General features: G+C 41.2%; 1 protein-coding gene across 2 annotated transcripts in view; it reads right to left on the reverse strand.

The window, feature by feature from the left end:
• F13A1 (coagulation factor XIII A chain) overlaps positions 1 to 27322 on the reverse strand; it is a 102871-nt gene that overhangs the window by 43257 nt on the left and 32292 nt on the right. For both annotated transcript variants that reach the window (XM_020789830.3, XM_020789832.3), the window contains exons 4-7: positions 26108 to 26359; positions 18126 to 18244; positions 7193 to 7300; positions 3258 to 3432 (exon numbers count right to left, since the gene is read on the reverse strand). In XM_020789830.3, the coding sequence (XP_020645489.3) occupies positions 3258 to 3432; positions 7193 to 7300; positions 18126 to 18244; positions 26108 to 26359 (654 nt within the window). The remainder of the gene's footprint in view (positions 1 to 3257; positions 3433 to 7192; positions 7301 to 18125; positions 18245 to 26107; positions 26360 to 27322) is intronic.

Genomic DNA, 27322 nt, shown 5'->3' on the forward strand with positions numbered 1-27322 from the left:
CTGGCTCTTTGTGGGCCCTTGGATCAGACCACGCCAGGCCCTCCTGTCTTCCACTGCCTCCTGGAGTTGGGTCAAATTAATGTTGGTAGTTTCGATGACACTGTCCAACCAATTAGTCCTCTGTCGTCCCCTTCTCCTCTTGCCTTTACACTTTCCCAGCATCAGGGTCTTTTCCAGGGAGTCTTCTCTTCTCATGACATGGCCAAAATATTGGAGCCTCAGCTTTAGGATCTGTCCTTCCAATGAGCACGCAGGGTTGATTTCCTTCAAAATGTATAGGTTTGTTCTCTTTGCAATCCAGAGGACTCTCAAGAGTCTCTTCCAGCACCACAATTCAAAAGCATCAATTCTTCGGCAGTCAGCTATCTTTATGGTCCAGCTCTCACTTCCATACATTGCTACTGGAAAAACCACAGCTTTAACTATGCGGACCTTTGTCAGCAAGTTGATGTCTCTGCTTTTTAAGATGCTGTCTAGATTTGTCATCGCTTTCCTCCCAAGAAGTAGGCACCTTTTAATTTTGTGGCTGCTGTCACCATCTGCAGTGATCATGCAGCCCAAGAAAGTAAAATCTGTCACTGCCTCCATATCTTCCCCTTCTATTTGCCAGGAGGTGATGGGACCAGTGGCCATGATCTTAGTTTTTTTGATGTTGAGCTTCAGATCTTTTTTTGCACTCTGCTCTTTCACCCTCATTACGAGGTTCTTTAATTCCTCCTCACTTTCTGCCATCAGAGTGGTATCATCTGCATATCAGAGGTTGTTGATATTTCTTCTGGCAATCTTAATTCCGGTTTGGGATTCCTCTAGTCCGGCCTTTCGTATGATGTATTCTGCATATAAATTAAATAAGCCAGGGGACAATATACAGCCTCGTCGTACTCCTTTCCCAATTTTGAACCAATTAGTTATTCCATATTCAGTTCTAACTGTTGCTTTCTGTCCCACGTATAGGTTTCTCAGGAGGGAGATAAGGTGGTCAGGCACTCCAATTTCTTGAAGAACTTGCCATAGTTTGCTGTGGTCCACACAGTCAAAGGCTTTTGCATAGTCAATGAAGCAGAAGTAGATATCTTTCTGGAACTCTCTGGCTTTCTCCATAATCCAGCGCATGTTAGCAATTTGGTCTCTAGTTCCTCTGCCCCTTCAGAATCCAGCTTGTACTTCTGGGAGTTCTCAATCCACATACTGCTGAAGCCTACCTTGGAGGATTTTGAGCATAACCTTGCTAGCGTGTGAAATGTGTGCAATTGTACTGTAGTTGGAGCATTCTTTGGCACTTCCCTTCTTTGGGATTGGGATGTAGACTGATATTTTCCAGTCCTCTGGCCACTGTTGAGTTTTCCAAACTTGCTGGCATATTGAACAGAGTCATATTTTAAGATTTTAAATAGTTCCACTGGAATGCCATCACCTCCACTGGCTTTGTTGTTAGATAAGCTTTCTAAGGCCCACTTGACTTTGCTCTCCAGGATGTCTGGCTCAAGGTCAGCAACCACACTATCTTGGTTGTCCAGGACATCCAAATCTTTCTGGTATAATTCCTCTGTGTATTCTTGCCACCTCTTCTTGATGTGTTCTGCATCTGTAAGGTCCCTCCCATTTTAGTCCATTATCATGTCCATCTTTGCACAAAATGTTCCTTTAATATCTCCAATTTTCCTGAACAGATCTCTGGTTTTTCCTCTTCGATTATTTTCCTCTATTTCTTTGCATTGTTCATTTAAGAAGGCCCTCTTGTCTCTCCTTGCTATTCTTTGGAAGTCTGCATTCAATTTTCTGTAACTTTCCCTATCTCCCTTGCATATTGATGACCAGCTTGTTCTCTTGACAAAACTCTATTAGCCTTTGCCCTGCTTCGTTTTGAACTCCAAGGCCAAACTTAACTGTTGTTCCTTTTATCTCTTGACTCCCTACTTTAGCATTCCAGTTCCCCTATAATGAGAACACTTTCTTTGGTGTCAGTTCTAGAAGGTGTTGTAAGTCTTCATAAAATTGGTCAGTTTCAGTCTCCTCAGTATTGGTGGTTGGTGCATAAACTTGGATTCTTGTGATGTTGAAAGGTCTGCCTTGGATTCGTATTGACATCATTCTATCATTTTTGAGATTATATCCCATTACAGCTTTTCCCACTCTTTTGTTGACTATGAGGGCTACTCCATTCCTTCTATGGGCTTCTTGCCCACAATAGTAGATATGATAACCATCTGAATTGAATTTGCCCATTCCTGTCCATTTTAGTTCACTGACGCCCAGGAGAGCAATGTTTATTCCTGCCATCTCCTGTTTGACCACATCCAGCTTCCCGAGGTTCATAGATCTTACATTCCAGGTTCCTATGCAGTATTTTTCTTTGCAGCATGGGACTTTCCTTTCATTTCCAAGCACATCCACAGCTGAGCATCCTTTCAGCTTTGTCCCAACCACTTCATTACCTCTGGAGCTACTCGTGCTTGTCCTCCGCTCTTCCTCATTAGCATGTTGGACACCTTCCGACCTGAGGGGCCCATCTTCCAGTGTCATATCTTTTAGCCTTTTGTTTCTGTTCATGGCGTATTCTTGGCAAAGATACTGGAGTGGCTTGCCAATTCCTACTCCAGGTGGATTGCATTTAGTTGGAACTCTCCACTATGACCTGTCTGTCTTGGGTGTCCCTGCACAGCATAGCCCATAACTTCTCTGAGTTACTCAAGCCCCTTCACCACGACAAGGCAGCAATCCATGAAAAAATGGATCCATGAAAATATGGGTAGAACTTCACAAGGCTGTGAAGGCATCTATCTTCAGTGCTGCACTTCCCAGCAATATACAGTAAGGCAAACACATACTTCTCCCTGCCCTGATTCTGTTTTCTTGGCTGCCAGTTGCAGTGGTGAAGAAATCTACAGCACAATAACACTATAGGAATCATGATGGTTTCTTATGCGTTATTAAGGGGAATAGAAAGCAGAGAGATGGAATTGCTGCTTTCTTCCTGTCACTGCATTTCAGCCTTTGTGCATTGAGATTCCTTCTGCAGTGATAAGATGTGTATGAAGTTCTTGTAGACTTTTTAAAAAAGTCCTGCACAAACATTACTTGCAATGTTTTATATTGAGATTATACTCTTGGCATTAGGTGTACATTAATTGTTTCAAATATCAGAGGGACTGAAAGGGGCAGAGGCACCCATTTTTTATCCATTCTAAAATAAACAGGCAACAATGTCCATGCAATGTTAATGTCATTCTTCATAGCACTTGTGATCTTGTACTTACATGTGTTGAAGACTCCAGCAAAGACCCAGCACTGACCGTACCGCACTGGCTCTTTAGAACTGTGATATTCCAGTAGAATGTCTACACTTCCAGTCCAAGATGATGGTGCTACTCCATATTCATAAAGATTATCCCATGAACCAACAACCACACCTTCATCATCTTTAGCATTGATCTAAAGAACAAATAAATTGACCATGTCACTCCTGATATGTACAGTCATATATATCAAAACATTTTGTGTCTCTAAAAACACAAGCACTTTTAAAATGACAGGAGAGATGTTGGAATGATTACTTTACGGAAATGGGAATTACAAAAACATTTTGTAAAAGAGGGCATGGTTCTGCAACAAATGGGCTTAAAAGAATGGGAGGTATGGTGAGTATTTCGTTTCCTGTTGAAAGTTGGGAATATGTTTGCATATTAATAAGGGTAAAAGAGGCTGCATCTAACTACAAACAAATTCCTCAGCATTTTTAATTCAGTGAGATTCACCCAAGAAGGATCCCAAAGGAACATAAAGCCAAAAATATTGGAATCCACAAAATAATAATAATAAAATGATTATCACTGGTATTCTGAAGGTTTTCCTCCTTTATACACATATAATGGTAGTTTTTGAAGAGGTGGCCATGTTAGTCTGTGCTAGCATATCAGGCAAAAAGTAGACTTGCTTGAAAGCTCACGTTAAAATATAGCAGTTAGGCTTTAAGGTGCCATAAGATTTTTATCTTCTTTATTTTTTCATTTTTCTTTTGTTTTTGCCTGATACACATATAATAGTAGGCCAGATTGTGGTTTGTTGAATTCCAGCTGGTTGTTATATTCATATCCCCTCCCTGCAAAAAAAATCCATAAATTGTCAGCCAGATACAATTAGAAGCTGTAATTTGTTGTTGGCTTTTGAAGGGACTTGTTTACACGACAAGCTTCAGTTTCTAAAAATTCTCTGTTCTATTCAAACATTCCAATCAAAGCAAGCCTATCCCCCATTCTCATGGGGTGGCCCTCACCAGAACATGTTCTTCCTTTTCCTCCTAGGCTGCCCAGCCTGAAGCAAGAACCCAGGAAAAAGGGTGGGAGACAAACAAATTTAGAAATGTGGAAACAGACTATGATGTGTTTGGTTGTTTACACTACAGGACAATTCATGTTTAAATGAACAAACCATAGCTTAATGTGACATGTGAACGTGTGCATCCTTAGCTGCTGGCAGAAAATGAGCTGAATTTGCTCCTGCAGACTTGAGCTTTGTAGAATACAAGCAGCCATGGGGATATGCCCTCATCATGTTATACTATGAAAAACAGAATTGATGGTGGATTCACCACCTCCATCCAAAATCCCATTTGGTTCAGCCTATCCAATAATCAATATTTATTAGGAAATCAACATGTCTGAGAAAGAAACATACCAATTTTTAAAAGGAAAATTGGACCATCAGGCTTATGTTATTTGTTCCAGTTTTGCTTTCCTTGTAATTCTTTTATTACAATTTCTCCTGACTAAGTGGTGTGTAGGGGAAAAACAGGCCCATCATGGATTGCCTGTCTTGAAAATAAGATTGTGCCTGTGTGAGATTTGCTGGAGGGAAGGCTGTATGCAGGGAAAGTTTTGCTGACTAATGGCTAAATGGATAGCTATTAGTGAGCAATATGTTCCCTTTTAGCAATTTGAACCAAATCAGGGGAGGCTGTGCAGAAAAGCTCCTTTGCTCTCTACCTTGTAATTATGTTAATACTGAGCTGCTACATTCTCACCAAATAAATCATGACTCTCATTGGAAAGCTTTTGGCTGGATTAACTACTGGTTTCTAATTAGAAAATCGACTTCTTATGAACCTTGGGACTGAAAGAGATAAGTATTCAATTGGAGATCTCGAGGGGCTTCAGACTGAGACCCTCAACTGTTGTGAAAAACATCTCAGAACATTAAAAGGCACTTGATGCAAGACAGGACCTTGATATATTTACAAATGTCGCTATTCAAACCAATCAAAAACCTGCACTCTGGCTGCTGAGTGGCAGAGGTTCAGAAAAAGACTGTAGGGATGTTCTTACTAAAAGCTGTAGTAATCATTACAATTCTTCAGATTTAAACATCAATTCATATACACTTTTCAATAATAATAATAATAATAATAATAATAATAATAATAATAATAATAATAATAATAATAATAATAATAATAATAATAATAATAATAATAATAATAATAGTTATTACTATTACTATTATTATTATTATTATTATTATTATTATTATTATTATTATTATTATTATTATTATTATTATTATTATTATTATTATTATTATTATTATTATTCAACAACAACAACATTTCTGCAGTGCATAGAAGTACTCAGGCTGCTTCATGTACACACACTAGTTCATAATTGCTGATTAGATGGTTAATCCTCAAGTTAAATCAATCCTGTAAGGCAGGGCAGGGAATTTTTTTCAGCCTGAGAGCTAAACTGATTTCAGTTTAGCACACTGGGTCACCAGCCAACCATGAGCAGGGCTACATCTCAAAGCGGGCAGGCTCACTGCACTGCTGTTGTACACACCCCTGCATTCATTCCCTTGTATGTATGTATGTATGTATGTATGTATGTATGTATGTATGTATGTATGTATGTATGTATGTATGTATGTATGTATGTATGTATGTGTGTGTGTGTGTGTGTGTGTGTGTGTGTGTGTGTGTGTGTGTGTGTGTTTGTTTGTTTGTTTGTTTGTTTGTTTGTTTGTTTGTTTATACCCCACCTATCTGGTCAAACGACCACTCTAGGCGGCTACCAACATATATAACCATATATAAAATATAACAAAATTTTAAAACATCAATAGACAAGTTATTCAAGATGAAAGAAGGGAAAAATAGAAAATATAAAAAGAAAAAGCAGTAATAGACACTTCCATACCACACCTTTCTCAAACTGACTTTTAAAAGCCTTCAGTTTCTTTCCTATTAATCCCAATGGAGCTTCTTCTTTTTTTAAGGCTAATTGTAATGGGGGTCATTGTGTTGCAGGAGGAAAATATCAGGGAAACAAAAGATTACATTTTTCTTCCATGCACAATGTAATTTTAAAGAAAATCCACTCCCTCTTATACCTATTTTAAGAAAACAGACATTGTTCGTAGTCACACATTTAGTGCCACAGAGCACTTGGACACCCAAACTTTTCTGGAGAATAACTCCCAGAATCCAACATGGCCACTGACCACGCAAGTCTGCAGGATCTTAAAAGGTGTCACCCACAACAGTGATATTTCCAAGGTCAAGGTTGTGCTGGGAACAAAAACGTTATTGTGCCATTCCTTGTGTTTTCAAACTGGGTTCTCGCAAAAGCAGCTCAGCTGATACAGGGCTGCAGCGAAACATAGTTTTAAAAGGGCTTTAATTATTTTGTACTTTTAGGTGATTCCATTAGAAAATGCAACCCTTCGGGTCATCTGCAAAGCGTATTTACCAGTAACTTAGAAGATGAGGCTCAAACTACTATTCAGCTAAGGATGTATTAGACAGCCTTGGTTAATTCATTTGTCTCTCAGCCTTTGTTCTTCCTTGGACAAAATAGGAAGCTTAAGAACCCACCCTAGAGAGCTGCTGAAAAGAGAAGCAGTTTATGCACCATAAAGATTTGGCATATAGAGACAGGAAATGCCATTTTGTTCCTGAGGTACATTTTAAAAAAAACATATGGTAAGCTAAATATTTATCAATTTGCTGTTGCTCTCTGCCCTCCAAATTTTGTTGCCTGGGGTGTGACATTGATTTATCTTTTCTAACTGTAAAACCACGCTTGACGCTTTAGAATGGAAAATACAATGTGCAACATAAACCACATTTGGTGTACACCTAGGTATTGTCATAAATAAGCAACATGCCATATATTTCACTCCACATTTTTTGACTGCATACCACTGCGGAGCCAACACGGCTGATTTTGACTGGGTTTCCTCGGCCAGAGAGAGCCAACTGTGCTCTGTCCATCAGGTATAAGCAAGCATCCAGGATCCCTTCTTCAAACTAAAAAAAAAAAAAGATGAAAAGAGAACAACAACAACAACAAAGGAGTCAGTGCTTATCCCAGGAGGCAAACAAAAAGCAAGTGCTCTTTTCCTCACAAGAGAAAACTGTAGCAATATTTCAATTCCATGTAGGAAATAGATTTTCCTGCAAATGAACTATTACTCCAGCTGCATCACTGAGCAGAGGTAGAGGGGGAGTCAGTTTTGAAGAAGACATCAGTAGGTGTTTGAGAACGCAGTACATAACTCTTTACACAACAAATGTGGATAAGGAGCTGTGAGTGTAGTTCAGAAGTGGCACTCCCTGTTGTTGGAGTGCAATTTGCATGATCCCATATTCTTGACTGTGCTAATTATGGCTGACAGAAGCTGCAGTTCAACAATACCTAGAGGATCATACGTTGCCCATCCCTGCTATATTGGATGATGTACAGGAACTGAAAATTGTATAAGATATATTCATTATTGCTCATATCACATCTTTGGTCAGCCAGATACCACAGGATTTTAAAGCACTATAGAAATCTGTGATCACTATCTGCCACAGTGTCATCTGTATTAACTATCTACTACAGATGGCAATGGCATGTGTACCCACCATGGTCAATGAGAAGTCTTTCATCCCACCAACCTGTTGCTCTCAGTGAGTCCCTTGGCTTCTGGCTGCAAACTGAAATAGCAGATGGCCGTCTTCAAATGTCACACTAAACTGTAGGTTAGCATGACAAAAATGCACTCTGGTGAGCTTCAAGACTGCACCCTTTTCCTTTTCTATGACACTGCTACCAGGCAGAGACCAGAAGTCCTAACCCTTTGTTAATGGTAACTGCAACTCATTCAGACAAGCGAGTTTTACAACCCATGGTTTAAAATTGGCTGAAACACACACAAAGGCCAGATAAACGACAATTTGCTGGGTTCAGATGAAGTGAACATTTCTGATCTGCTCCTGGTAGCAATGAAAAGGAGCACACAAGCCTGAAGATACAGAACTATAGTTTGATTTGATGTCCAAGTATAGTTTCAACCTGTCTTGTGCCTATAAACAGAGATATTCACTGCCTCTTTTAGGGATAGCCTGTGAAAAATAATATAAAACTAAAACATTCCAGTAGAATTAAACTTTAACAAGTCTGCCTGTTATGAATGAGATGCAAAAGCAACACATTTTGTCAGCAGCAATATAAAGCTTGAATTACACAACAACCCCTCTCAACGGCCTTTCAGGACAAGTTACATCTTGTCCAAAAAAGCACTGGCCATCTTAACTGGGAAGATTCTGCAAATTGTTATCTAAGGTAAAGGCAAAGATTCCCCTTGACATTTTAGTCAGTCTTGTTCGACTCTAGAGGACGGTGCTCATCTCCGTTTCCAAGCCGTAGAGCCAGCGTTTGTCTGAAGACAGTTTCCGTTGTCACGTGGCCAGCGTGACTTAGATTCGGAATGCTGTTTACCTTCCCACCGAGATGGTACCTATTTATCTACTTGCATTTACATGCTTTCGAACTGCTAGGTTGGCGAGGAGCTGGGACAAAGCGACGGGAGTTCACTCCGCCGCGTGGATTCGATCTTACAACTGCTGGTCTTCTGACCCTGCAGCACACAAAGGCTTCTGCAGTTTAGCTCACAGCGCCACCACGTCCCCATTGTTATCTAACCATTCCCAAAGTGTTCTGTGGAAGAGGTACACAATGTGTAGATCGCAAACAGCAGAAGAGCTGACTAGGAGGGAGACAGATATTATGAAGAGGAAAATGTATAAGAGATAAATGAAAATGAAAAAAAGTCTTCGTGGCACAGGTTAGAGTTGAAGACTCTTGGAACTGCTTTAAGCTATTAGCAAATTTACAGATGGAGGTGGAATGGTTTTGTGGTTTGTTTTATAGGTCAATTGCTGGTCCCAACTAGAGTATGATCGACATATATGTTGACTTATGATATGACTAAGCAATTGGTTCAGTGGGTCTCCTCTCTTGATGAAAATAGCAATAGGATAATGACCATGTATGTTGTTCTAACCTCCTTAAAGAAGAAAGCACAGGATAGACGTGATTTAGGAAATATAGAGCTAGATATAGATGGTACACTTTAATACAGATGGTGGGTGTGCTTGGGCTGACACCGCACTGAGCCTTGATGTGAGACGTACACTGTAAGGGGACACAGTAGGGAACACTGACTCAGAATAACTCAATTGCATGTTTTGTTCTGTTACTCTGAAAAGAGTTTGTGTGCCACTTGTTGCCTTAATGATTGGCTAGAACTTAGCCAGTCTTGTAAAGAGCAACGAGCAGCAGCCAGTGACCCAAAACTGTCTCCTTTGAGAATGAGCTCTAATAAAGGATTTTAGCTCTTGGGATCCAATGACAACAAGGACAGGAATAAATAGGGGGCAGAAGTGCCCAAACAGAGCAGAATTCATTATGAAAGAGCCTGCCCTGTGATACAGTCCAATTTGCTCAGAAGAAATTGCATAGCAACAAAAAAAAAAATATGACACCAGCCCTCAGAAAACAATTGCTGAGATGGTGGCAAAGGCACATGAATTCAATTACGCCCCTCTCTGAGCGGTGGTAAACAAATGAGCCGATTATATTTCTATTGCCATGCTAGACCATGACAATCTACGGCACTTTTCTTTATGCGTTCAGATTTACCTCTGTCTCTTTAAAAATGCTAACCGGTCCAAAACAGCAACAATTAAATTGGTCACGTCATTGATTAGTTAACATACCAATGTGATGTTGAAGCTTCTAATGCAATTGCATCTAGGTTGGACATTGTGCATTTATCATCATTCATATTCTTGGCTCTATTATCTTTAATTGCTTTCCTTCCCCTCCCCCACCTTCCTTTTCGAACAGAACAGAAGCTCATTACTAAGTAATGAAATATACTCCTGTAATATGAACCTAGGTTCACGGTCAAGACCAATGAATTCCCAAAGGAGATGCTTCTAGAAACAATGTCATCTTCAAAAAAATTGCACATTTATCCTAAAGGAGTAGCCTTCAAATCTGTATTGATATAGTTTTATAAAGGATCCTGCAGCAAGAATAATAAAAGATGGGAAAAGGTGCTTTTTGGATTACAGTTCCCAGAATATCCAAGCCAACATGGCCACTGACCAGAGACTAAATCTTTCAACAAACCCTAGACAGCACGGGGACTAGGTATACCAGTAGGGAACTTTAGTCAAAAAGCAACTTTGCCCATCTCTAATAATAGCTCGTTGAAAAGGGTTCTTTTTAAATGGTACTTTTGTTAATCGACCTGTCCATGTATGATAAAGTTCTAAATCTACAAAAGTATTTATGTGACACAGTTATAACAGTTTGATGATGTTTTAACTATCATAGTTTAATTCTATGGAAACCTGGGATTTGTGATTTACTGAGATATTTAGATTTTTCTGGTTTAGAGAGCTCTAGTATACTTCCCTAAATTATAACAAATAATTTTAAACACTTCACAAACTTCAGGAGCTCTTCAGCGTCCCTAGAATGGAACTGTGGCATTCGCCCAGGTAATGAATATTAATGTGCTATCTTCATGGACCAATGAGAGTGCTGGAGAGGCGGAGTCATGAGATATAAGAGTCTCTGCAGGGGAAGGAGAGATTTAGATTGGAGTTTTAGAGATTGAGAGTATTTAGATGGGAGATTGGAAATTAGAGTTTGGAATAGAGAGAGAGAGTGGGCGGTTGAGAGTGGATGAAGTAAGATGTTTTGATAAAAGTTAAAGACTTGTAACAATAAACAACTTCTATTTGGTTCTTTTCAAAATGACACATTGCCTGGACCTCTGTTATTAATAATATTTAATAATATATAATGTTGATGTAATCAACTGGTGACAGCAACACAACACATATCCATGATAGTTAGAAGCAGTATCAGCCTGATGTACAGTAACTATATCATGCCCAAATGCTCAATGAAAAGTGCTTGTATTTGTCTGTCGAATGAGAGGAAACAAATGGCATAGCACTTTAAAGACTAAGAGCATGTCCAGGCGGGCATATTTGGATTACTTTTGGTGCTGTCTAGTTCAAATCAAATAATGGCATCCACATGCGTTTTGACGTGAAGTAGTGGTTCCAGTCTTGGGTGACCCTGGTGCTTTTGGACTCCAACTCCCAGAATCCCCAGCCAGCACAGCTGGTAGTGAAGGCTTCTGAGAATTGCAGTCCAAGAATATCTGGGCTACCCAAGGTTGGGAACCATTGACTTAGAGCCCCTTTTTAGAGCTGCCCTGCTTCTTTTTGGCACAGCATGAGGACCACAAGGTTTTGGGCACAATTCAGAGTGCTCCTAATTATTCTATTCCTCCACTCATGTGGATGGTTAGTTTGCACCCAAATAGAGCCATAGATAGTTTTGTCTGAGATTACAACCCAGTGACATATTTGATCCAGTTATGGCATTGAATGGGACAGCAGAGAACTCCCCCTCCTCTATTTTAATCAATTATACTATTTTAATTTTTAATATATATTTTCCGACTGATGCAGCTCTAATCTAGATAAATGAGATATATTGGTAGTATTATGTGTAACATGCTAGGTAGGTGCATTGCTGATTCACTATGTCACCTACTTTATTTAACAACAAAAAAAGGGAAAACTGCTGTGGACCTCTAATTGATGGCTGTGGGAAATGGCAGAGAAGCGGGCAGGAAGGGGAGTGTCACTAATCAAGATAGGGACAAATTAAAGCATGACACGTTGTGAATGGAAGGAACCCTCAAGTGAGAGAAAAAACAGATCACTCTAATAAGAAGAACCTTTAAAGCACAAATCAGATCTTTCCAACTTTGCCCATCTGGGTGTGCCCTAAGAAATTTATTATGGAACAGGTCTTTCCTAGTCACGGATCTATTGATTCAAAAGCAAGATCCTTTATGCTCTAGGTCTTGGCTGAGGAAGCTCTTTTGTATGATATTGCTCCACTGTTCTTTCACCGAATGCAGATCAACAGATTCATCAGATTCATCTCTAGATTTATGTTGAAATGAGCCATTCTGTAGCATGAGGGTTTTTATGCCAATGAGAATGTGCAAAGAAGTGAAGCATCCAGAGGTTGCAGTAAGGACCTTTTACTGACAAGCTTGGTCACACCCAGGCGGAATTATTTATTTCTGCTGTGTCAGAGTCTAGACCAGATACGACAAACTTCCTCAAGACATTTATGAGAGTAATTGAAGTGAAGACTATCAAACATTCAGATCACCTATTGTGGCTAGTTAAGATCAAATGAGTGGAGCTTTGAAGGTCTGCTGGGTAAATTAGTTGACATGTCACTTTGGAAGACAAGGATTCCTGTTTGTTGAAGACAACAGTCCTAGTCAATAGGACCACTCCAATTAACTCCCATTAAGGGACTGGATCCTGAGGGTGGTGATGGCACCACCTCCTCCTCCAGTTATCTCTGAATCTCCTAAACGGGTCTTCTCTCTATCTCCTGAACCAACTCACCTTTTAGTTCACTAACTAACCTGTTGTGCTCAGGTACAGTGGAAGACACTATCCTATCACCACTGCTAAAACATGGTCAATTTCTGTAGGCAAAAGGCGATGGTTTCCTCTTGTCCTTCTTTTCAGATATTAACATGTACTGGGCCAAGTCTACCAGATACAGATGATTTAATTAGCTTCTAGAGCTCTTTCAAATCTTCCCATTGATGAGAGCTGCTTGAATGTGTGGAAGCCAAACCAGTACTGACAGATATGGATAACATGACCCATGTCAGTCATACTTCCAGCCTGGCCAAGCTGGTTTTCCAGCAACTTTTGTATACAATCTGCATTTGTAAATTGATACTCAGTAATCATGGGTTTGCACAGCAACATTTTTATACCAACTCATTTGATTTTGTTAGCCTGGTATGAACAGGTTGCCACACCAGATTGCTGAATAGTTTCATACAGTGGTGCCTCACTAGACGATGATAATCCGTTCCACTGAAATCGCTGTTTAGCGAAATCATTGTCTAGCGAAAAGCATTTCCCCATTGTAATGCATTGAAACCTGTTTAATGCGTTCCAATGGGGAAGAATCGTCGTTGTCTAGCGAAGATCGGCCATAGGAAAACCGCTTTGCGAACCGCCAATCAGCTGTTTAAATCGCTGTCTTGCGAAGCTTAGGTCCCGAAAACACCTGTTTGCGAGCGTGGAGGGAGCTGTCAAAATCGTTGTCTAGCGAAAATCAGTTTGCGAAGCAGGGAGCAAACATTGTCCAGCGAAATTCCCCCATAGGAATCGCTGTTTTGCGAATCGCTATAGCGATCGCAAAAAAGTCAATGTCTAGCGAAAAAACTGTCATGCGGGGTAACTGTCTAGTGAGGCGCCACTGTAGTTGTCAAAATTAACTCAGTGGGCCATCACTGGTGATACTTAGCTCAGCCTTCTGGCAGCTGACACACAGTATTTCACAAGTCTTGGTTTGTATCATTTATGCTGCTTAACATTTATAATCTATAGGAAGTGTCTGACAGAAATCATCCCGAGCTTTGCTGATGGGTATCATAAATAAGCCAATACTGTTTCCCTTGAGTTCTGTATTTCATTAACTAAGCATCCAAGACCAGTTTTTTCAATACACAAGACTGTCGCTTAAACAGTCTGAAATTGAATCTACAGAAGGTGGCGGTACTGCTGATATAAAACTAGCATTTTACAGGAGGGAATATTTTCTTTGAGGGATTGATCAATAATCCTTATATCTGAGCAGATTAGGAATTGAGGGGTGCTCCTAAAACTGGCTTTCATCTTGGAGACAGAAGTCAGCACTTGCAAGATGCACAGTTAGAAGAAAATCCTTTTGGAGCAGAGGGATCTTCCGCACTGATCCATATATTTGGAACCTCCAGAACTGGCTATTGACTATTAATACATTGGTGTCAAACTGACTGTGAAGATGGCTCAGAAGCTTCAAGCAGTATAGTATAGATACGTATATGTTTTTTCTTATAATACAGAAAGAACATATGCAATGAATGTGTTACTACTTGTTACTAGTAGTAACAGATTACTAAATCTGCTTCCAGTCTGAATTCAAAGTGCTATTTGTTTAATTCCTAACCTTCAGATTCATCCCACCTTAGGACTCACACACTCAGACCACTTTGTGTTCCATGGCTTGAGAATTAAATGCCTGTCTTTAAAAATATATATCAATGAACCTGGCCCAGTCACCTACCGTTTTGGTTAATCAGGTCACATTTTGAGCATTACAGGGAAACCAGTCTATCAAGTATGAAGCTGGAATACATCCTTCTGCCATCTATCACATGTAGATTGAGAGTTTCACTCAGGGTGCAATCGGAGAGCTGTAAAGGCACACACCTGACTGTACCGGAAAGGGTCACTTTGCAGGGAGCAATCTCCCTTGAAACAACATTTCCGTCCACCAGGGATTTGCTTAAGCAGTTACGTAGTTGCCCTGTTGCTGGACCGAAAAGATCCAGCTTGGGCACAGTACAGGTTGGAGCACATTTCTTTGTATGTCATGTATGATTACATGGGGAAATTGATCACACAACTGGTCCAAGACGCGATCAATTTCCCCATGTGATCACACCCACAGTTCTCAGTTTTTACCTCCACAATCCTGGGTTCTTGGAAGGTGTTAGTGCCCTATTTTTTTTATACATGTTGGTCCTATTGTGTTTCAAATGTCACAGTGCTGCTGCTAGAGAGGAACACACAAACCCATATGACTACACTTAATTGAAGAATCCACTTACTCCTTCTCTGTTTCCACAAATTCAAAACTGGGGATTTTTCCCTAAGAAAATTTGTCATCTACTGAACAATCATAGATTATCCTGGATCCTCGCAATTAAGTTTGAGAGTCTTCTTAAGACTGACTAGTGTAGGCCAGCAAAGAATAAAATGCATTTTTGTATTGCTATTTTACACTTCTCTCCTCTGAGAGAAAACAGTTTAGTTTGAGTTCAGTTTGAGTTTGAGTTTTCTCTTTAGTGTAATATCTGCACAATATGTTCTGTATCGTAGTGCTACTCAAAACAGTGGACCCATGACCACTATGGCTCCATTACTACATCAAAAAGGAGAGGCGGGCAGGTTGAATATTCAGCTGCTGCCTAAAATGCAATAATCTGCTCCTAGTCCTGATACCTTCTGGAAAGCACACATGTTTTGACTGTTACCACTGCGCTACCACTACCTCTTTTATCAACCGGAAGGCTAGAATGAAATATAATGATGGGAGACAAATAGGTGCAATTCCCTTTTGTGTAAGAACTTCTCAAATTTCTTCATAACTGTAATGAAAAGAACTTGAGATTTAAAATACAGGAACGTTGGAGAAAGCAAAACTGACAGGTTCATGCGCAGAGGGCAGATGTCTTTAAGTGCCTCGCTTCTAAAACTCAGAATTCGAATCACTGTGTATTCAATCATGTTTATGGTAATGAATTAAACTGACCATTACATTTCTTTTCTTTTTACTGACAGACTCCTCATCTTTCAACAGCTGCTTTCCCTCTGAGAATTGCTGTCCTACCGAGCACCTCCACTGCAAATGACTCAGAATTTGATTCATTTTTAAAAATCAAAACACACAAATTGATACAGAAACAGATGAAAGACCTATATGGGAGAAAGGAAAACCAGTCCATCCCTAGTTGTGGAGTGATTTATCTGAAGAGCTTCAAAGGTGATTCACTCTCAGTTGAAAAATGTTGCTGTTGTTTAATTGTTTAGTCATGTCTGACTCTTCGTGACCCCATGGACCAGAGCACGCCAGGCCCTCCTGTCTTCCACTGCCTCACAGAGTTTGGTCAAAGTCATATTGGTTGCTTCGATGAGACTGTCCAACCATCTTGTCCTCTGTCGTCCCCTTCTCCTCTTGCCCTCACACTTTCCCAACATCAGGGTCTTTTCCATAGAAAAATGTACCTGGTCCAAAAGGCCTCTAGGTCCTGCATTGCTCTGGTAAATAATTTTGGGAGTTTGAGAGTTGCCTATGGCATATGTGATGGAAGCTGGTCAGGGTCCCTTTCTATAGCAACTCTGTCATGCTTCCTTTTTTGTCCTGAAGTAGGTGAGTTCAGGAAAGGCCTAGCTGGCCAAGTGGCTATGGAGTCTGTTGGTGTCTGTTTTACTCCCGAACACTCCAGTCTGGCAATGTCTCCAGGCAGTCTGAAAAAATATCCACAAGACTGAACACAGCGCCTTTCTTGAGAGGGCAATGCTGCTACTATATCCACATGGAAATGATGAAATCCTGGTAGTTTGGTCAAGGCAAGACCGAGTTTCAGCATCACAATCATCTCAGCCAAAAATCCAGAAAGCTGCTTGAAAGGTTTTTTGTATTTTTATTAAAAGGAAAGAGGTTCAAAGTACAAAAATTCCTGAATGTTACAAAAAGGTTGGGAAAGATACGTAGCCAGACACAGAGACAGTCTCAAGCTACTTAGGAGGATCACACCAGAAAACAACAAAAGCTAAACTTACATACCTAATACTCAAACCTTAGCAGAGTGGTGATTTGGATCTGGGACATTTAGCTTCTTAGAATAGGAGGGGAAGTAAAGCCCCCTCTTTAGAGGCAAGCTAAATTAACTAATTAGTTTTGCTAATTTCCTTTTACACAAGTAAATGGGCCATTACAAACCTGTCGTCAACCACATCTTAAGTCACATTCATGTTAATGACAAGAGATGGGCATGAACCACTGAGCCAGTGGTTTAGGCCGGCTCATCCGTTGTATGCACCGGTTCCATCGTTTCCCAGCCTGGCTTCCTCCAGCAGGCACCCACTCAGAGGCAAGCCCTGAACATCCCTACCCCACTTCCTCAGGGCACTGTCTGTAAGTGGGTGCCCAACAGAGGAGGCAGGGCTGGGAAACGGTGAACACCCATTCAGCCAGAGGATGAACCAGCACAAACCACTGATTTGGTAGTTCCTGCCCATCTCTGTTCAGGACAACAGCATTTTCCTGTCCTATTCCCTTTCCTACAGCTGAAATCGGCATCATCCTCGAGAGAAGAAAATGGACTGGCTTCATTCAAGTCAAGAGTTAGAGTGAACACATCAGATCACTTTTAGAGCCCCTTTGAAATGCCCTCTGATAAAAGATAAGCAAGGAACCACTAGTTCTTCTCTCAGTCCTATCTTTCAATTGTTCAGTAACAGGACATGAACTGAAGGTGTGAATTGTCCTTTTGTTCTGGGTATATGCTGACCTCTACCTGTCCAGCCAGCTTCCCTGGTACTCACCACAGAAGTATCAAAGTATCCAGTAACTGAATTCCATATTTCATATTGCCCTGTTCTTCAATTTCTACACAGCATACTTGTTAGGTTTTTTTTTTTAAAAAAAAAAACAAACAAACCCAACAACCCTTTTTAAAACCCTAACATTTATGATGCATTTCACAGTTAGGGTTTTTATAAAATTGTTTCTGTTGTTGCTAGAAACAGCTTTCGAATAACTAGGTGTTTTTGAAAACCTGCCTGCCTGATTCACACATCTTTGATGAATGCGTAAGAAAAGTGTGTGAAGAGACACACATTATCACAGAGCAAATATTTAAGATGAAGGAACAGGGGCCAGACTCTCCAAGCCCTTAAGTCTTGAGTAGTTCTGTTAAAATGAACAGGACAGTTCCAACACAGTTGTGTCAAGCATTTCGGCTAACACCAATTTTGGACCACTGTAGTGGCCTGAAGGCTGAGAGAATAAGGTTTCAGCAACGTCACATGACACTATGGTTTGTTTCTGCACTGAGACAGAAGGTCTTAGGCCTGCACAATACATGTCACAACTTCTGCCTGCTCCATTCAAAAGACTCACCTGTCCATAGTTCCAGCTTCTGGTTTTTATACTTTCAGGGTCTCCATAGTAGATCACCCCAAGGTCATTCAGGACATACTCTTGTCTTTCTTTTTCATCATCCAGAAACACGTCATCCTCTGCATCAGAATTTTGTTTATAAAGGTGTATTAATGCAGATACTTTACATATAATAGATGTCAGAATTTCTTACTGTGGAATGATGCGACAATAATGAAAAGGCAGCTTTTTATTCATGTACCATACTAGTAAAGTAGCCTTTCTCCCTACACCATTCCCTGTAATCGGAAACCAGGCATACTTCAACATGAAAGCAAAAAAAAAGGGGGGGGGATGGCAACTCCTGACTATTTTGAGCAGCTCTGTAAAGCGTGATTAACATGTCACCTCTTATCAAGCATTTTATGACTCTGTGTTGCTAAGCTGAAGCATCTGAGTGCCGTGATGCAATTAGGCATCTGCGTAGGAGATCAAAGAACGATTTCTAAACTTCTTAGGCATCATGGAGAGCATCTTCGTGTCAAAATATTTAAAGACAAACTCAAGAGTGGGCATACATGTGGAGGAGGTGGAGGACAGTGGTAATTTTTACATGTAACACAAGTTTCTTAAAAATAATGTGATGATTTAAAAAGGACTCCAGATGACTAAGTAGGGAAACTTCCTTACAGTTGGATCTCTTCTGTTGCCTTTCAGCTAAGCTAAGGAGATGGGCCTGGGGAGGCTGACAGAAAGCATACAACCACAATCTGTGCTTCTGGGTGTGGATTGTAATTCCAGTGGAAAGCCAGTGATTTGAGATATTACTCTCATCTAGTCATATGTAGCTGATGATTTGGTTTGCTATCACCAGCTTTGAAGCTGCTGGTCATGGTTTTTCTTTTTCTTTTCAAAATTGTGAACCTTAGACACAGAACAGGCCCTGAAATGTGGTTCCTGTGGCAATATGGTGGCTGGTTGCATCTGTCCCATCTACTGCAATGGGAGGGGTGGATTTTGGCATACTGTGCTACCTGGAAATTGCCAGTCTGGGCTGTTTTGCATTACGTTGGTCTCTTGCCTGCCTTGGGAACTGGAACATGCTTCCTGATAATATTTTGTAGCTTCTTACATCATTCCCATCTCATCTGATGTGACAGGTAAATATCACTATTCTGGACTATTCTGTGCAATATGGATTTTCTGACTGATACGGATACTAGAATTTATTTATTTATTTATTTATTTATTTATTTATTTATTTATTTATTCATTCATTCATTCATTCATTCATTCATTCATTCATTCATTCATTCATTCATTCATTCATTTTCACCCTGCCTTTCTCCTTGAAAAGGACCTAAGGAAGCTTAACAACATCAAAAGACAATATTTAAAGTTGAAAACAATGAGTATACAATGGTGGTTAAAGTCATTTAAAAACAATATTTAAAGCTAAGAACAATGAGTATAAAGAGACATCCGATATTATTAAAAGGCAATATTGAGGCTCAGAACAATAAGCTTAAAAATATTTTAAAAAGAAAAATGCCACTCTGAGAAATGGAAAAGACAAAACCAGAAAAGGTAAGTAGTACTAAAAATCCAGTCAAACTAGTCATGCATAACAATCTATCTAAAAATCACACACAGGTACTGTAGCTAGTTACTGAGGTAAGGCTTGCCTGAAGAGAACAGTCTTTGCCTGCTTGCAGACAAGACAGCATAGATGGGGCCAGTCTAGCCTCCAATGGGAGGGAATTGCAAAGTCTGGGAGCAGCAACAGAGAAATCTCTGTCCTGTGTGCACCTTTGAAGGTAACGGGATTGAGAGAAAGGCTTCTCCTGATGATCTTAATACCTGAGCTGGCTCATAATGGGAGATATGATTTTTGAGATAGCTTGGACCCAGGCTATTTAGGAGGTTATGTGATCTAACTAGCCCCAGTCAGCAATCTGGCTGCTGCATTTTGGACCTGCTGAAGTTTCCTGACGCTTTCCATCAGCGGTCCCATACAGAACGTGTAACAGTAATCCAGCTGGGAAGTAACTAGGGCGTGTGTCACAGTGGCCAGATCAGATATATCAAGAAACAGATGTAGCTGGAGCACTAGTTTTAATTATGCAAATGCACTCCTGGCCACCACCAATGAATCCAAGAGCACCTCCAAACTGCACGCTTGTTTTTTTTAAAATGGGAGCGTAATCCCATCCAGTACAGGCTGAATCCCTTTTCCTTGACCTGCCTTTTGACTGACCAGAAGCACCTCTGTCTTGTCTGAATTAAGCTTCAGTTTATTCACCTTCATCCAGTCCATTACTGATACCAAACACTGATCTAAAGCTGAAGCAGTTTTCTTGGATTTAGGTAGCAAGGAGAGGTAGAGCTGGTTGTCATCCACATGGTGACACCAAACTCCAAAATTCTGGAAATCTCTCCCAGTGGATTCATGTAGGTGTTGAATAATATAGGAGACAAAACAAAATTGTGAGGGACCCCACAGGTCAGCAGCCAAGGTGTTGAACAAGAATCCTCCGGCGCCACATTCTGAGTTATTTCCTCCAGGAAGGGCTGGAGCAACCATGAAACAGTGCCCTCAAATCTCATTCCAAAGAGATGGGTCAGGAGGATACTGTGGCCAATAGTATTTAAAGCTGCTGAGTATTGAAAGCCGCAAAACCAGTACGGATGCAGATCCCCTATCTAGTTCCTGCTGTAGGTCATCTATCAGGGCAACCAAAGCTATCTCTGTCTCATAACTAGGCTTGAAACACAATTGAAATGGATCTAGATAATCTGTCTCATCCAGAAACCCCCAAAGCTGAGAGGCCACAACCTGCTCTACTACCTCCCCAAGAAGGGGATATTAGACACTTGTTGGTAATTATTCAGTATTGTGGGGTCCAAACAGGGCTTTTTTAAAAACAATGGTCTTACTATTGCCTTCTTTAAGCATGATGGGATCCTACCCTCTTGCAAGGAGTCACTCAGCATTCCTCCTACCACCTTGGTCAATCCCTTTCTGGCAGTGTTTATAAGCCAAGAAGGGCAAGGATCCTGCAGACACGGGGTAAACTTCACTTCCCCAAGGATCCTAACCACATCATCAGGCTGCAGAAACTGAAGCTCACCCATTTAACACAGGGCAAGCAGGGGCCACAGTTACATTCACAGGACCTGAAACAGCTACAGCATCCAAGTCAGAGCAGATCTGAGCAATCTCCCCTGCAAAGTGTTGTGCAAATTGAGCTACAGTGTGGTCTGCTTTATCATCCTGAGGCCCAGCATGTAGCAGGCCCTTGACCATTTGAAAAAGCTCCACTGGGCGATTCTGTGCAGATGCAATGGTGGCAGAGAAGAATGTCTTCTTTGCCGCCTCCACTGCCATGGAGTCAGCCTTCCAAAGGGCCCAAGCTCTTTTTTTATCAGATTCACTCCCAAGGTTTTTTTGCCATAGTCACTCAAATCTACGTCCCACTCGTTTCATCTCCATCAGCTCCCCGGTAAAGCAGCCAGTCAGTTTGTCGCTACTTTGAGGAAGGAGACATTTAGGAGCAATCATGGGGATGGCTTTTGCCATTTCTTCATTCCAGAGATCAACCAGGGATTCAACAGAATCACCTGTCAAGGTGACAGGAAACTCCCCAAAGGCAGCCACAAAAACCATCTGGATCCATGAACTTTCTGGGGTGGGTTGCCTTAGTCTGACCCCATCACTGCAAAAGCTCTGAGTTCCAATGAGTTCAAATTGCACCAGATAATGGTCTGTGCATGACAATAGAACTACAGAAAATTCCTCTACACTCAAGTCACTGACATCTACAGTACACTGATACAGAAGACCAGGTCTAAAGTGCGGCCTGCAGCATGGATGGGGGCAGATACCTTTTGGGACAGACCTATGGTCGTAATGGAGGTCATGAAGTCTTGAGGCACCCCAGACAGAGCTGTCATGTCCCCCAGCATGACAAGACCACCTCTGATTCCCGCTCCGTTAGCTCTGGAAGAGAGGTTGCTATACTACAGGGTGGGCGGTACACCAAGAATGTGGCTCCTGTGGCTGTTTTGTGGCTTGCTGCATCGAACCCCTCTCGTCAGGTAGGATGGGTGAATCTCACTGGGCTGTTCAACTCAGAAGTTACCACAGGGGGCAGTTTTTCACTATATTGATTTTCTGCCATTGAGTATATAATCAAGGGCATTCTACAGTGGTGCCTCGCTTAACGATTGCCTCGTTAAACGACGAAACCACTTTACGATTAAGTTTTGCGATTGCTGTTGCGATCGCAAAACAATGGTCCTATGGGGAAAATTTGCTTAACGATGATCGGTTCCCTGCTTCAGGAACCAATTTTTTGCTAACGATCATTTAGAAACAGCTGATTGGCGGTTCTAAAATGGCCGTCCACTGTGCAAAATGGCTCCCCGCTGTGTTTTCAGGACGGATTCCCTGCTTTACAGGCAGCGAAAATGGCCGCCCCTATGGAGGATCTTTGCTGGACTGTGAGTTTTCAGCCCATTGGAACACATTGAACCAGTTTCAATGCATTTCAATGGGCTTTTTCATTTCGCAAGACGATGTTTTCATGGAACGAATTAACATCGTCTTGCGAGGCACCACTGTATTGTAAGGTAAAGATAAAGGTCTCCCCTTGGCAATTTTTGTCCAGTCGTGTTCGACTCTAGGGGGCCGTGCTCATCCCCGTTTCCAAGCCATAGAGCCAGGGTTTTTTGTCCGAAGACAATCTTCCGTGGTCACATGGCCAGTGCGACTTAGACACGGAATGCTGTTACTTTCCCACCGAGGTGTTCCCTATTTATCTACTTGCATTTGCATGCTTTTGAACCGCTAGGTTGGCGGGAGCTGGGACAAGCGACAGGAGCTCACTCCATCATGTGGATTCGATCTTACAGCTGAAGATCTACAGACCTTACAGCTCAGAGGCTTCTGCGGTTTAACCTGCAGCACCACCACATCCCTTACTATTGTAAGAACACACCCTAAATAAAACTAGGCCGGAGGAGGCATAGCGAATCAGTTTTTCTGACAGCCAAACTAACTGTGGTACTAAAAGCATCACTTCCAATAAGGACAATGGGAAAAAATGAATAGAAAATTAAAATAAAATATAACAAGAAAAAATAAAACAAGAGAAAGGTTGAAGGGACAGATTTCTCTGGGATACAACAAATAGTTAAGGGAGGTTTAAATTCATCTTCTTTGCTATGGTCCTGATGAAATTAATCACCTAAGCAATATTAGCCTCAGTAGGGAAGCCTCCATTGGCACCATTAGCAGCAGCCAAGGCAGAGGTGTGGAAATCTCATCATGACTAGAGGGGCAATGAAAACGCTTCTATTCCCCTCATCTAGATACTTCTGCTGTGCAGTGCTATTATTTATTTAACTGGCATGTCAAAGGTTTAAGCATCCTTCATTTCAGAGAGTGGCATGACAAAACCACCAGACTACCAGTCATTCAGGTATAATGAGCAAATGGCTTGTGCGCACATCAATATCATGCAGCACCATCACACAGACATTTATCTGTAATCTTTATGTCCATGTCTGCACTTATACACATAGGATTCCAAAGAGGGGTATATCCGTGATAGCTGAAAAGCCAGAAGCAAAACTATAAAAGCGTATTATGAGAGGGAATTCTGACAGATAGCTACAGGTTGTGGGTTCCTGGCCTTATTAATTCACAAGGCCTGGCCACTTCCTAAAGTGCAATTCACTGGTATGAATGAACTTTGCATTATTTATTTGGTTTACATGACCCCATACTCTGCTAGGAGTGTCTGGGTTGGGTGTAGGTGTGGGTGTGTTTTCAGCTCTGAAGTTTCAACATTAGTTTGCACTTCAATGCTGCATGTGCTTCACAAATATTTCTAAAACAAGGTGGAGACTAATGAATTCACTTTGTTAAATGTACTAAAAACCTTTTTGAGAAAGGAAACATATTGTAGAAAAGGACTGTCTTTTTTGGCACCTGTTATTGGATTGCGAAGCAAATCAGGAAATCTGATTGTAAGTCCCCTAGAGGTGGTTTTTATGTGCTAATTAAGCAATGCTACAGGGAAAGAAGACAGATTTCACAGATCTAATAGTCATTGTTTTAATGAATAAAATCAATTAGCTTCCACCATGAAAGCAACGTTTCTAGTGATCCTGGGGAAGTATGTACAGCTAGCTTCAGATTTGGGTGTGTACAACTGGGTCAGTGGAAAGAGACTTCCCTGTCCTCTCCTTCCTGCTACAGCCTCCTGGTAATGCTAGACAGTGGGCCTGGGGTGAGTTGTGGAGGAAAGAAATCCTCAAAAAAATGGGGTGGCAGGACCATCGGTGGTGTGGAGCCCTTCTATTAGCAGAAGGCAGATCCTGGATTCAATGCAGCATGTTTTCACGTACCCCCAATCTAGAGAAGACTGTTCTTTGACAGACATTTGCAGTGAAGTGTTTGACATTACTGTACAGCAGCTCCTCTTTGCCTTGTCAGAAGCTTCTTCTGAAACCCAGGGGAAGTGTGGCACAGGGAGGCTGCTTCGGAGAACTATACACCACTGGTGAAGCATGTCTAAGCTAGCAACATGATGCAAGAGATCCATGCTCTGGGTCACTTTTAATTTTCTTTTTCAGTAGCAGCAGCTGTGCTCACCACCACCACTGCAGATAGATCAGAACCGTGGTGTTGAGAGATCAGAAGGCTCCATTCCCTCTCCCCTCCCTCAGTTAATATTGTGACATTAATAAGTTGGAAAAGAATAAGATTGTTACGTTTGGATGTGTATTCAGAGAAGCTTTATACATTAAAAAGCATTATAAGGGTACATCTATGAACAGAATCATTTGTATAGTTAATAATGGACACATATAAAAATGGGACGTCACTGTAAAACCGTAGTCAATGTAAAACCTGGAAGGGGGCCACTTCATTTAGATCGCCCAAGGCCAGTTGCAACATGTGGTACAACCAGCATGGTTATTTACTTAGTTATTGATCAGATTTACATCTTGCCTTTTTCTCCAAAATATGACTTAAGGGTTGACCAAGATAGAGTGGTATGTGCCTATGTCAACGAAGGTCAAACAGGATTCACATGAAAGGCCAATGTGCACATGCCATGCATGCCAAAGGTCTCAAGTTCAGTCCCTGGTATCTTCAGGCAGATATGAGGAGGGGAGTAGGGAGGGAAAATGTCATCTTCTTTGAAAACCTGGAGAGCTGCTACCAGTTCACATACAGATTTTTTTACGTACATAAGCATATGTATGAGATCCTGGTTATGCACTACTATGAGGTGACATCCGATGATGCATGAACAAACTTCTACAAGCTCAATGGTGCTTTCACCTTTTCTCCTTCCACTGTAGCCCTCTACAGTACATATGTGCCCACAAAATCTGAGACTGGGGGCCTCTCAACCTTCCAAAGCTCATTTTGGGCAAGGAGAAGACTGCTGATTGGTGTCATTCCATCAGTGGACAGACACATCTGGATTTTATCCATGGTCCATTTGACATACGGTGGAGCTGAGCGATTGGTTACATCTCTGTATCATTCCTACCTCTATAATGGAGGGGAGCAGATATTAGTGACCAGCCATGGAGTGCTATTCTAAGGAAGTTGAGATCATGAATCTAGATTTGGTATAGAGGAACATGCTGACTAGATAACTCAGTGAGTTGGAGCACCAGGCTGTGGAAATGAAGATGAGGAGTCCAATTCCCCTCTGTGTCTTGTGGGAGACAAGCCAGCCTGCATGGTCTTGGGAAAGCTACATGGTGCCAGACCCAGAAGATGGAAATGGCAAAATGCTCCTGAAAATTCTATACAGTACCTAGGAAATCTTGAGAAGGGTTGCGACCAGTTATAAAGCTGTTGTTGAAGATAAATAACTTGGAGAGCGACAAAGCTTGAATCAGATGAAATTATTAGGGCAAGCTTTCCACTTTTGTTATACCAAGAATTTTGAGGTGAAATGTTGTTTGTGCCTTACCTGGACACCAGGGGTTGAAGAGGATATACGTATCTGTGCTTGGGTTTCGTTTTGTCCGCAAAATGCCATTCGGAGTCAAGACTGCAATGTACATGCGGAATTTTCCCACAATGCAATTTGCAGCTGGCATGATATTCAGGGCAACAAACTGGCCAGCACTGTGGGTGATCTTAGCACCCCATTGCCCACTTTCCAGCTCTTGAACCAAAGGGACTCGGATGTAGGTGCCTTTGTTTTGTTGTGGATAGCGTCCTGCAGAAATAGGGGAAGAAAGAATGGGAAATAGTGCTGTAAGTAAGTACTGTAGATGAATAGCTGTCTTACATATTTTCCTTCCCAGAAAGATTTTGGCCAGGAGTTATCCAGTATAAAATCCATGGTACTCCAGTGCCCATAAGAAGGGTCTGCCAGTAAATTTAATCTCCAGCTTTTGTGACATAGGGATTGCCATGTGCTGAATGCTTCTATTGTCAGCCAACAGAGGAGCCATTTATTTCTACAGAAAACAACTAAGAATCCATTACATCAGTGGTCCCCAACGTTGGGCCTCCAGGTGTTCTTGGACTTCAACTTCCAGAAATCCTGGTCAGCAGAGGTGGTGGTGAAGGCTTCTGGGAGTTGTAGTCCAAGAACATCTGGAGGCCCAAGTTTGGAGACCACTGCATTACATGACTGACATCTCCTTGTTTATAGAGATGGTGAAAGAAAACTGTCTCTCACACACTCACAACTGGCTTCTTCAAATTTGCAGATTTCATTTTAGGTCTTTTAACTACAGATCCCGGAGCTTAGCACCTAGCCAGGATGATTTGCGGACTTTTCTGTTTCTCTGCTGGTCTCCCCAAGCTCTGCAGTACCATTCTGAAGAAGAATGAAGTCGCCTAGAGTGGTCGTTTGACCAGATAGGCGGCATACAAATAAATAAATAAATAAATAAATAAATAAATAAATAAATAAATAAATAAATAAATACATACATACATACATACATACATACATACATACATACATACATACATACATGCATGCATGCATGCATGCATAAACAAACAAGCAAACAAACAAACAAACAAACAAACAAACAAACAAACAAACAAACAAACAAACAAACAAACAAACAAACAAACAAACAAACGAGTCCTGTTTGGGGCATTTGGGCGATCTAGTAAAGGTATTAACCATCTTTATTGTGGGAGTGTGCATATATCTCTCATT

The sequence above is a fragment of the Pogona vitticeps genome, chromosome 4 (genome assembly GCF_051106095.1).
Source record: "Pogona vitticeps strain Pit_001003342236 chromosome 4, PviZW2.1, whole genome shotgun sequence".
In the NCBI taxonomy this organism is placed as follows: domain Eukaryota; kingdom Metazoa; phylum Chordata; class Lepidosauria; order Squamata; family Agamidae; genus Pogona; species Pogona vitticeps.